The following is a 10,923-nucleotide window of genomic DNA, read 5'->3' as shown; positions in this document are numbered from 1 at the left end:
TCACCGTAGCCGCGTCCCGCTGGGTCAGAACACGCAGAAGAGAGAGTGAAGAGAACGTTTTATGAAACAACAGGAAGCGGATGTCGTGGGGGGGTTACGGGAGATGATTTTGTGGCATGAGATCCAAACTGATTATCCAGGTCAGCTGAAAATACGTTTGGATCAGCGACACCGAAGCGTCAGAATATTATTAATTTGTAATAACAGGCTGCACCACACGGGGACGGAGCAGAAGGCTGCAGATCTCACTTCTGTACTTTTGGTCATACATTTGACTAAAACAGTGTGGGGGGGGGTCTGAGATGCTGCTAGTGTAAAGGGATGAATGTTTTCTGCCTCTGCACATGGCCTGATCTGTCTTCCTTCAGCCCCTCTTACATCATAGCACGTGCCTCGGGGCTTTTTCTCTACAGAGTGCAGCGTTCTGTATTTAGAGCCTGATTTATACACACACACTGCTGGGAAGATGCAATGAGTATTCTTTTACCCTGCTGCAATTGCCAGCAATATAATCATCTTCCCACACTTCAGTGTGCCTTTAAGGGCAGCATTCAGGGAGAACGGGGGAAAAAAAAAGATATCTCATGAAAGCAAACAGTAATTTTAAAAGACATGAGTGAAAGGAGAAGCAGAGATGGATGCTTTAAAAGATCCTGACACCAGTCGATTCAACGAAATCTAATAATTAAAAAAGAAGCGAAGCAAAGCCTCCGCTCTCTGTTCCAAGTATCCATTTTAATCTTCTGCTTTTTATTCATATTCCCTGTTGAATTGACACCCTGCAGATTCAGAGAATTAGGAGGTGGCCAGGTGGAGGAATCCACCAGGTGAGAGAAAGCAAGAAAAAAAAAAATCTTATTTCTGCCTTTCTCTCGCTCTCTTTGTTCTCAGGTTGTTAGAGAGCTCGCTCCTCAACGCCGAAGTGAAGGAAGGAGAGATCCTGCCGCCAACCATTCAGAGGCTGATGAAAGGATACAACAAGTACCTCAGGCCTTTCTTTGACAGTAAGGAAACTGGAGACACATGCAGCCGCGGAGATGACAGAACACTCAGGGGAAATCTGTGTTTGACAGAGGAGGGTTCATATTGCAATTCTGTGCTTGCATGTCCCCTCTGATTCACACAGGCCGACATCCGGATCTTTGAATTTACTGCCTGTGTGCATTAAAAAGACAGACAAAGCAAAACGTACCTTTGAAATTGGTTGTGGGCATAATTACTGCGGGTGCAATTGAAAGACGAACAAGCATCAACGCTGGATTTTACCAACACCCCTAAATAGCTGCCGCATTTTCACATTATCAAATCTAAAAATATACAATCAGAGCTGCAGATATTTTTCACCAGCCGACCGATTTACGCAAACAATTCAATCCCAGCGTTCACTTTCAAAAGGAACAATGTTGTATCATTCCCTGGAAATCCCCTCATCCCCATTATTTTTCCAAGTTTACTCGCTGTTAGATCTGTAATAGTGGCCTTAACTCCACCGAGGCGAATGCTATTCAACATAATCACGAGTATTTCCTGCTCAGAAACACAGTTTGGCAAATTATGGTGAACGAGACACTTCACAGGAAACACCACCATCTTTTTTTTTGGTGTGTGGCATTCTTTTGGCCACACATGCAGCGTGACAAAAAGCAATTCCAACATTTCGGTGCGAGGTTCGGGGCTTCACTGCTTGTCAGTCCCGTCCTGCCTCAGGCACAGCCAGTAGCTTTGCTCATTCCAGTCTAACAAGGCATGTTGAAGGTGCATGTTCCCCAACTCCAACTTGATCATTATCTCTGAAGCTCAGGAGGCCTTAAAGCGAAAGATGAACACTTCGGGTAATTTGCTTTCTTGTTGAGCGTCAGGCCATCGTATTCGTGGGAGGTTTGGAGGTTAGTAGGTGGATTTTCCCGTTTGGTTTCAGACTTTACGCTCAGATAGCGCATCCAACTTCGAAGGTAGCCCCTAACTGGAGGCGTGTTGCTGGGCAGTAAGCGAATTTCTCAAAATGTTCGATCCGTTCCTGTTACGCTCCAGTTCAGGTATCGCCCACACGTCTCAGCTTTAAAGGCTTTGTTTAAATTGTATAACTGTTTGTGAAAAACAAAACACAAACAGTAGAAGCACATGCACACAGCACCGACACAGCCAAACACAAAGACGTGCACGCTGTCTGCAACCTGACAGGAGACTCATTAAGCTCTCTGAGGGAAATGGAAGACTGATGTGAGCGGGAGAATCAGAATGCAGAGATGAAACATAGCAGAGCGTCAAAGTTAAAGTCCCCCCTCTTTGATGGCGAATCGGGGAGAACTAATTCCCTTCAGCAGCTTCACACGTGGCAGATCGCAGCTGTCGATGTCCCAGCAGTGTGGGCTCTGTATATGCTATCCCCACGTAACCTTTTTATCATAGCTCCGATGTCCCGCAGCAAGAAGGCTGTGGGTTTAAACCCCAGCCAAAAGACACGCATGAATCTAACCTGGCTCCGGCTCCCAGCCTGCACCGATAAGATAATGGAAGCCAGCGTCACATCCCGACTCCTCCCCTCCTGTTACATCACACGGACAGTCGTGTGCTGATACTTTGATTACTGGTGTGTTTTTTGTTTCTAGATGGTCCCGTCACGGTGGGAATGAGCCTGGACATCGCCAGCATCGACACCATCTCAGAGATCAACATGGTGAGACGGCTGCTTGTGTTACTGTCGGAGCCACATCATGGTCCATTTATCTCTCATTAGTTTGGATTTTTATTTTTGCTGAACAACCACAGCTGTTTAAAGATGAATAAACATTTTAACATGAAACATCAGAGTCAATATTTATAGATCCACTAAACTTACAATTTTACTAATTATGAGATCACGATTACTCAATATTTTCCCCACTGCTAAAATAACAGTGCAACAAATTTACTTCAAAATAATATCAGTAATCTTGTATCAAGGCAGCATGGCGGAATAGTAACGGGTTTGGTTCCTGGACTGGGGCCTCTCTGTGTGGAGTCTCCATGTTTCCTCCCACCGTCCAAAGACACCATGTTTGGGCCCATTGGTGACTCTAAACTGTCCGTAGGTCTGAGTGGTTGTTGGTCTCTGTCTGTCTCTGTGATGGACTGCAGAACTGTCCAGGGTGACCCCGCCCCCGCCCGCTCCAGTGTCCCCCGCAATCCAGATACAGATAAGCTGTAGAAGATGAATGAACAAGATCCATCAGCATGTTCTCATGTACGCCTCATGTCAGTCCTCTGGGCCTGAAGGGGTTAATTCCTGTGCTCCTGAACGTGTCTGCGGAGGATATTAAACTCACAGCTTGTTGCCTGACAATGGCAGGAACTGATTATGTAGCTCCACGTGATCCAACATCAGGACTTTTCATGAGTCCATGTCAAAACATTTTCTTCAGTGTCCTGAAAACCAGAGCAGATTTGCTGAGTTGAAGCAATGTAAAAGATTACTGTTGCTCCGGGCACATAAAGGCTCAGGGACCTGACGCCACCAAGACCCAACAATGGGGTAAAAAAATATATCCCCAAGCTGACTAATGAAATAGAAGTGCAAAAGGAGAAGCTTAGTTTGCAAAAAAAAAAAAAAAAAAGCCTCCGTTGTCTGTCAGCACCTCGTCTGTTGTTGACGTGCTTGTTGAAGCCGTCCGTCGGCTCTGTTCTGACCTTTGGGACTCAATCTTGCAGGACTACACGGCCACCATCTTCCTCCGCCAGCGCTGGACGGACGAGCGCCTGGTGTTTGAAGGCAACAAGAGCCTGAGTCTTGACGGGCGGCTTGTGGAGCTCCTCTGGGTCCCCGACACATTTATCGTGGACTCCAAGAAGTCCTTCCTCCATGACATCACCGTGGAGAACAGACTGATCCGCATCTTCCCCAACGGGACCGTTCTTTACGCACTGAGGTGGGATAACGAATGAGACTGTCGGTTTGTTGGTTGTTGTTGTGTTTGATCTCTGCTCCAGCAGACTATGGCTGACGGAAGAAGTGCAGGTTGAATTCAGGATGATCAGATTGCAAAGCAGGGAGTTGTATCAATCAGCTAATGGACTGTATGAGTGCAGGTGATCTGTCGATACAGATAGCAGCAGTCTATCAAAGCAGCATGAGCCCCGGCCCCATCTGACAGAAAGACCTCTGTGTGCAGGAGGCTTAAACACAGTTGATTAGATGCTGGTCTGCGCAGCAAGGTTACACAGTAGATAGAAAAGGTTATAAATGATGCAGCAAATGAATTTGTTGAGCTCTTTTAAGCCTGCGATGATGGGATTTACATGTAACCCTGTTTGTGCTCCACATTGCCTGCACCTCAGCTCGTATGTGGATTGTATAATGACGGTCCGCAGCGATTTGACTTCCCCCAGTCGGTGCTTTAGCTCAGTGACACTGAACTTCTTTTCATGCATACAGTACAGTCATGACTACACACAATGAAAAGTTCAAAGTGGTCACATGGGTGTGGTCTAATTGGTCTAAAATTATCCCAGCAGCTCCAGTGTCGCATTTCTATAAAATGTAATTATGAGGAAGGTTTTATTTTGCTCTTCTTCATACGGGGGATCTGACATGTCAACGTGTTTGATCACTTTACTTATGCTTAAAGTCCATGTGTGATATTAGAGGGACGACAATTACCCTGAATCAGCCAATAAAACGATGATTTTTATCTTCTAATTGGGACAAATGACATCTTTTATCCACCAAAAAGTTGAGTACAAAAAGTGTAAAAGTTATTTGAAGTTGGAAGATGAAGGCGACTCTTAACTGAAAATTTATGGCCCTCGATCTTAATCCTGAGAAATAAGAACAGAAGTGAGAGCAGCTTTGTTCACACTGACCCAGATACGCAACATGACAGCGATGTCAGGTGACACTCAGAGCTGCGGTCTTACTCTGCTTCTGTTTTTTAGGATCACCACCACCGTGGCCTGCAACATGGATCTGACCAAGTACCCCATGGACAAGCAGACCTGCACGCTACAACTGGAGAGCTGTAAGGACGCTTCAGACTAAATACAGACGAGCAGACGGCTGCAGCTCGTAGCTGTGGCGGGTTGGTGGGCGTTTTCAAATGAGCCGTGATCGAACCGAAGGATCAAACAGGCCTCGTCCCCTCTCATCTTCTAAACTCTGTGTGTGTTGGCGGTGGTCTGTCACGTTCCTCATGTCGAGGGGACTTTAATCTCCTTATACAGTTGCATAGAGTGGACTTGTCCTCCCTGCGGCTTTGGTGTGTTTGTTTGACTTGATTAGGAGTTAACCTGGTGGTAAATATTTCTGCCTACCTCCTTATCCAGCGTCGGGTAAGAAGCTTGATATCACAGGAGGCCGTTAGCAAAAGACACCCAGGTTCAGAAAAAAAAAAAAAAATTAAATTGAAACCTGCCGCCATCATCCTGCACAGCGTGGCCGGTGCCTGAGCTTTTATCACAAACAGAAACACAATGACGATCAGCGACACCCCTCTCAGTGAAGAGAAGACCGACAAATCAGATCTCATTACATTTAGATTTTTCAATGCACCAACAAACGCAGTCGATAGTCGAGTAGGCAGTGAAATGCATTAAACACTCTGAACATAACGCAAAGACCATTTACTTTTGGAAACTTCCAAATTGTAAATGTGTTAGAATGAGGATGCAACACTTTATATTAGACATTAAAGACACATACAGTTTACAGCCAAGTTTCACGAGCAACGTAATCCATAGCGGTGAGATTGAAATTGATTTCTATGCAACTCTCAGACAAAAATCAAGCACGTCTGGTGAAATGTTGAATGATCCTGTTTGTCTTTTGATGATTCACGACAGCCTCTCTCCAAAAATAAGCGCCTTGTTTTTAGGGTGAGTCCTGTGCTTGACACCGAGCCCACCTAATCTAACAAATCCTTTAAGCTCATATTAACATCTCAGGAATTCCAACCCGTGCCAAAAGGAATCAGAAATTATTTTCTTGATAAGATTTTTGGGATTTCTTGGCATTTTCCTACAGCACATTTTCAGCGGTGCCCGCTGTGGCAGTGTGCTAAAAATTATGGCAAATTACTATCAAGATTAAATTACATGACAAGAGGGATTTTTGTTTTTTGGCTGCACCGAAGATGGAAGAAAGCAAAGCCCCCCCCCTCCCCTTCCTCCTCATCCTCCCTGCTCCACTGCCATCTTTGCCTTCCAGCTCATTTTTTTTTCTACACTATTAAATGAGGGCCGGTCGGGGCTAAGCTAAGTCTGATCCCTGCCAGAAACCCACCAGGCCCTCAGTGCCAAATAAAACATTTAACGCCAGCTCTAGTCCCACTTAGCAGACAAAAAGACATCTGGAGGTTAAAGTTAGATTACTGAGAGGATTGCTTCAACGATTCCACACTAAATATCTTCATCTCTCTTGAGTTCAGGTCTATTTTTTTTTTTTTGTCTATCTCTCGCTCTCCATCATTCTGATCCGGCTGCCCCATATCTCCCGTTTTCTCGCTCTCTCTATCATCCTTCCTCCGCTCCCTTCCATCTCCATCTTCCTCTTTCTCTTTATGAAGACGCATATTCAAGGATTTATTTCTTTTAATGTGTGCCAGGAGTGGATCCTCTGCACAGGAGGAAGGTTTTAGAGGGAGGGTGGTTGTGGGAAGAGAGTCTCAGTCTATTGTGAGCTTTTACTTTAATCTAACTTCTGGTGGCCCAAATTAAACACCTCAGCTGTGATATATATATATATATATATATATATATTTTTTTTTTTTTTAAAGGCCAAAAGAGCACGGGAAGGTGGATCGTACCCATCCTGTCACTCTCTCTGTGCTATTGCACTGCATGTCCTCACCAGCATGTGTCTGCAGCTTGCACAGTAATGTGCACGTAATGGCTCTAGGTCAGAAAAATAATGAGTTCCTCGTGTAAGAGTATTAGAAACGGAAATGGTGGATTCAAAGGACCTCTCACCTTTAAATTCACTCTTCATTAGCATCACTTCTAAATAACACACAGCTCCAACACATGTGGGCTTGAATTAGCAGTGATGACAAACCTTGTGCACCGTGTGTACACCAGATGACAGGCGTGTTCTCCAGCTCAGTGCTTTTCCTATTCTCTTGCTCCCTCTGCAGATAAATCAGGAAAATACACCGGAGAGCTTTCAGTCTTTAATCCCGCCTTTTTGTCTTTAATAAAGTTCCTCATTAGAGACACACTTGTTGTTATTATTTTTTGACACCATTGTGGTTCTGTTCTTCTATCTAAGGTCCCTGCCACCCTCAGCTCCGGTATCTTGTTCCATGTTCATTTTGCACGCCTCCTTTTTCAGATTTATTTGGGTTATCTCGGTTCTCTGGGGCCTGGTGCAATATGCATGATTAGCCTGTTATAGTATGAGGCATGAGTTAAGCTCTTCATCAAGACTTTTTTTCTTTGAAGAATTGAATGAACAACACAAAGGCATTTCCATTAGCAATTCCTGCCGGATCACTCTGTGTCAAACTGTGTTACAGAGAATAATGTGAGGATAGGAAGGAGGGAGGGGGGCGCTACAACGACACGGAAGGTTGTTGCACTTACATATTATATCAAATATATTTGTTGTTTTAGCAGCATGCAGACTTGACTTGTGGGCTTCTCTGGGGAGACGTGATGCCTTGAATCAGCGTTTCCAAAAGTCTTTTCACATTCCCTTTGGTTCCTGCCAGATGTCTCTCTTAAGCTGATGTTCAGCATTAAATAGGAATTTCAAACCCACATCGGGCTGCAATCCAAAACAACCCGACCGCGAGAGGATCAGACTTCAGCACGGCTTCAGCCTTTCCCGACAGTCTGACTTGTATCATCTTTATAAATTATAGAAGTTATAATGTGTGTGTATGTAACGTCCTGATAATATTTCTACTTCACAGTTTGCTCCTATTAGTGCTCATTCATTAAGCTGCAACACGAAGGGCTGTGTGATGAATTATCACCCTATAGGCTACAATATAATATTTTATTGTGAACATTAGCACGAGTTGTTGTCTTGTCTGTATAAATATTAGTATTCATTTAGTGTAGAGTTTTCAGCCTGGATCTTTAGCTTCTCCACAGCTGCTCCACAATGATCTGCTTTGTTCATGTTCTCTGCGGTTTGTGGTTGGAACTTACAACATTGGTTTCCTCTAAATGGGACCATAATTTAAAACAATCAATATCTAGAGACTGAGACCATAAACCCATTAAGAAAACATCCACTGAGCTAATAAATCAAGTAGACTTCCCACAGAAAACGACTGAAAATGTCAATTTTGAAATAAATTCTCTTCACTTGGAACCAAAGATGAAATAATCTGAATCTGAAGGTCAGTAAGCTCACTGTGGCTTTAGAAAACACATGCTTTGGCCATAGCCCAACAATTAATGCGCTAATTAATGCAGCCGAGCCGGTTACAGCAGGCTAATTCTAGTTTTGTCGAAAACAGCCGCCCGTTAATGAGAACAGTGATTCTGAAACCAAAACAATAAAGTAAACAAGCAAATGGATTGAGATGAAAGGAACAAAAGCAAAGCGTTTGATATTCTACTGATTCAATGCCAAAAACCTTAAAAAAAAAAAAAAGATGATTAGTGCCGCTTTAAATAATTTCCTGTGATCTCAGTGATTCTCGTCTCTTTCTTCTCTTAAAGGGGGTTATAATATTAACGACGTCATGTTCTACTGGACCAGAGGGAACGAGTCTGTCAGCGGTTTGGACACCCTCCAGCTGGCTCAGTACACGGTGGAAGACCACTACACATCCGTCTCAGAGGCCATCTATGAAACCGGTAACCATTGTAACGTCACGCCGGTTTAACGTTGATAAATACTTTCAGAATAAAGCCAGTATGTTATTTCTTCCCAAAAGGTCGATACCCAAAACTGGTCTTCCACTTTGAGCTGAGGAGGAGTATTCTGTACTTCATCCTGGAGACCTACGTCCCCTCCAGCCTGCTGGTGGTCCTCTCATGGGTTTCTTTTTGGATTTCGCTGTCCTCCGTCCCGGCTCGTATTTGCATAGGTATGGGCCAAAGCCATCTACTCTCACAGGTCCAAGTCCTCAAACCAAAACAGCTTACGTTTTGTTTTTAACCTTGAGTTTGGATGGATGTGCAATTTTAGCATCTAATTTATTTAAATCTCTTTGAAGCTGACCAAACAAGACTTTGGAGGAAACTTTACATCCGATACAAAGAAAACAATCTGACATATTTCCTGAAAAAACATTTAAATTGTTTAATTAAAACTATTTTTCTGAGGATGTTCTGATGAGCTCCAGACGGTGCAGTTATCCCCCAGCTGCTGTTTTGAAGCCTGGAGTTTGTAATTCAGTTTTCGGTTGCCATGTTGGCTTAGAAACGTTTGGAGAAGGCCGAGCCGAGGAGGCTGAGCTGCTCTGAATTCTACCCTGATTGGTTGGCGCAGTCTGTCAATCACACCGTCCCGCCTTAGTCCATCCCATGCTGCACTTTTAAAGTGTTCATCTTGTCATATTGAAGACGAGTTATAGGACATGAGACTAAACGTTTTCTGAGCTAATGGCAGTGGAGGCACCGGTCGGCTTCCTTTCTTAGAGCTGCAGTCCAAAATCCCTTTTACATCCAATCTTTGATTTATTCCAGACACATGAACAGGATGTTGAGTATCTCCAAGGCCAAGATGGGATGATAGTTCTGTTTGCATCGCTGTCTCTTCATCCAACCGACTCCTCCTCTTCTAATATAATCAAATGTGGCTGAATATTCGCTTCCATCTGGCTACACGCTCTCCTCAGAGCAGGTTGATTTGTGTTCCAGGCGTGACCACGGTGCTGACCATGACCACACTGATGATGGGAGCCCGCACGTCACTGCCCAACGCAAACTGCTTCATCAAGGCCATCGACGTTTACTTGGGAATCTGCTTCAGCTTCATCTTTGGAGCGCTCATCGAGTACGCCGTGGCGCACTTCTGCACGCTCACGCACACCGATCACGTCATCATGGTGAGAGCCGGCCTGCTGCGCTGTCTTGTTGTTCGCTGTTGTGGTCATTGCTGTTGTTGTGGTCATTGTCATCATCTCCACCGTCATGTCCATCATCATCGTCATCATGTCATCGTGTCGAGCACGTTTGGGAGGGGTAAGTTAAAGAAGTTTTCACATTTCAGAGCACGCTGCTTTGGCTTCCCCTTTAAAACTCGTCCTGCCTCTCCTGCAGTACGGCCACCACATGCACGACTTCGAAGACGAGATGAACGGCATCGTCACCACCATCTCCACTCACTCCAGAGCCAAGAGACGCAAGGAGCCTGCGGCGACTCCTCCCCCGGCTCCCACCCCCACAGAACTCACTGTCAGCCCCTCCAGCCCGTCGGGCAGCGAGCCCAAGCCCGAGGCGTCACCTCCGGAGCCCACCAACTGGTGCCTCACCGCTCTGGCCACCCTCCGCAAAGTGCTCCGCTCCATAAACTGCTGTCACGTGCAGAACCCCCACCACATAGACAACTACTCCAGAGTTACCTTCCCCCTGTCCTTCGTCATCGTCAACCTGCTCTACTGGACATATTATCTCTGCTTCTAGCATTTGCTGGAGCGCGACGTGAGACAAGAAGTGTACTTTACTGTATGTGTTGTTTAGATGTGGGTTGAGATGAGTGTGTTTAATTTCTACATTTGGATTCATGAGCAAAGTAGCAAACTAATATTGGATTGTTTTCGGGGGGAGAAAAAATGCTTAGCTCTTCTTTTTTCTTTTAGAACAACACTGCTTCAGATTTTATACATCTGGCTTTGTTACAGACAGTGGATTTACCTGACACCGACTGATTCGATAGATTCTTTCCCCACCGAGATGAAAAGAACACTGCTTATGACAAAGAAAATGGCCGGTCTGCAGCATGGTTGTGCAGGTTGTTACCGTCTGACACGGCGAAGATGGAGCTGTAATTTC

The 10,923-nt window shown here is 44.9% G+C and overlaps 1 protein-coding gene across 1 annotated transcript; it reads left to right on the top strand.

The window, feature by feature from the left end:
* Positions 1-883: 883 nt before the first annotated feature.
* LOC115055393 (gamma-aminobutyric acid receptor subunit pi) lies at positions 884-10,554 on the top strand (the record flags this gene model as incomplete). The annotated part of the gene is made up of 8 exons (XM_029521155.1): positions 884-1,004; positions 2,610-2,677; positions 3,688-3,905; positions 4,912-4,994; positions 8,644-8,781; positions 8,862-9,014; positions 9,790-9,977; positions 10,192-10,554. Coding segments are annotated over 8 exons (1,332 nt in total), but the record flags the coding sequence as incomplete, so codon positions are not given.
* Between the last annotated feature and the right edge of the window lie 369 nt (positions 10,555-10,923).

This window comes from Echeneis naucrates, chromosome 15, assembly GCF_900963305.1.
Source record: "Echeneis naucrates chromosome 15, fEcheNa1.1, whole genome shotgun sequence".
Taxonomy (NCBI): Eukaryota; Metazoa; Chordata; class Actinopteri; order Carangiformes; family Echeneidae; genus Echeneis; species Echeneis naucrates.
Note: the sequence above shows the minus strand (reverse complement) of the source record. Positions and strands in the feature narration are given on the sequence as shown.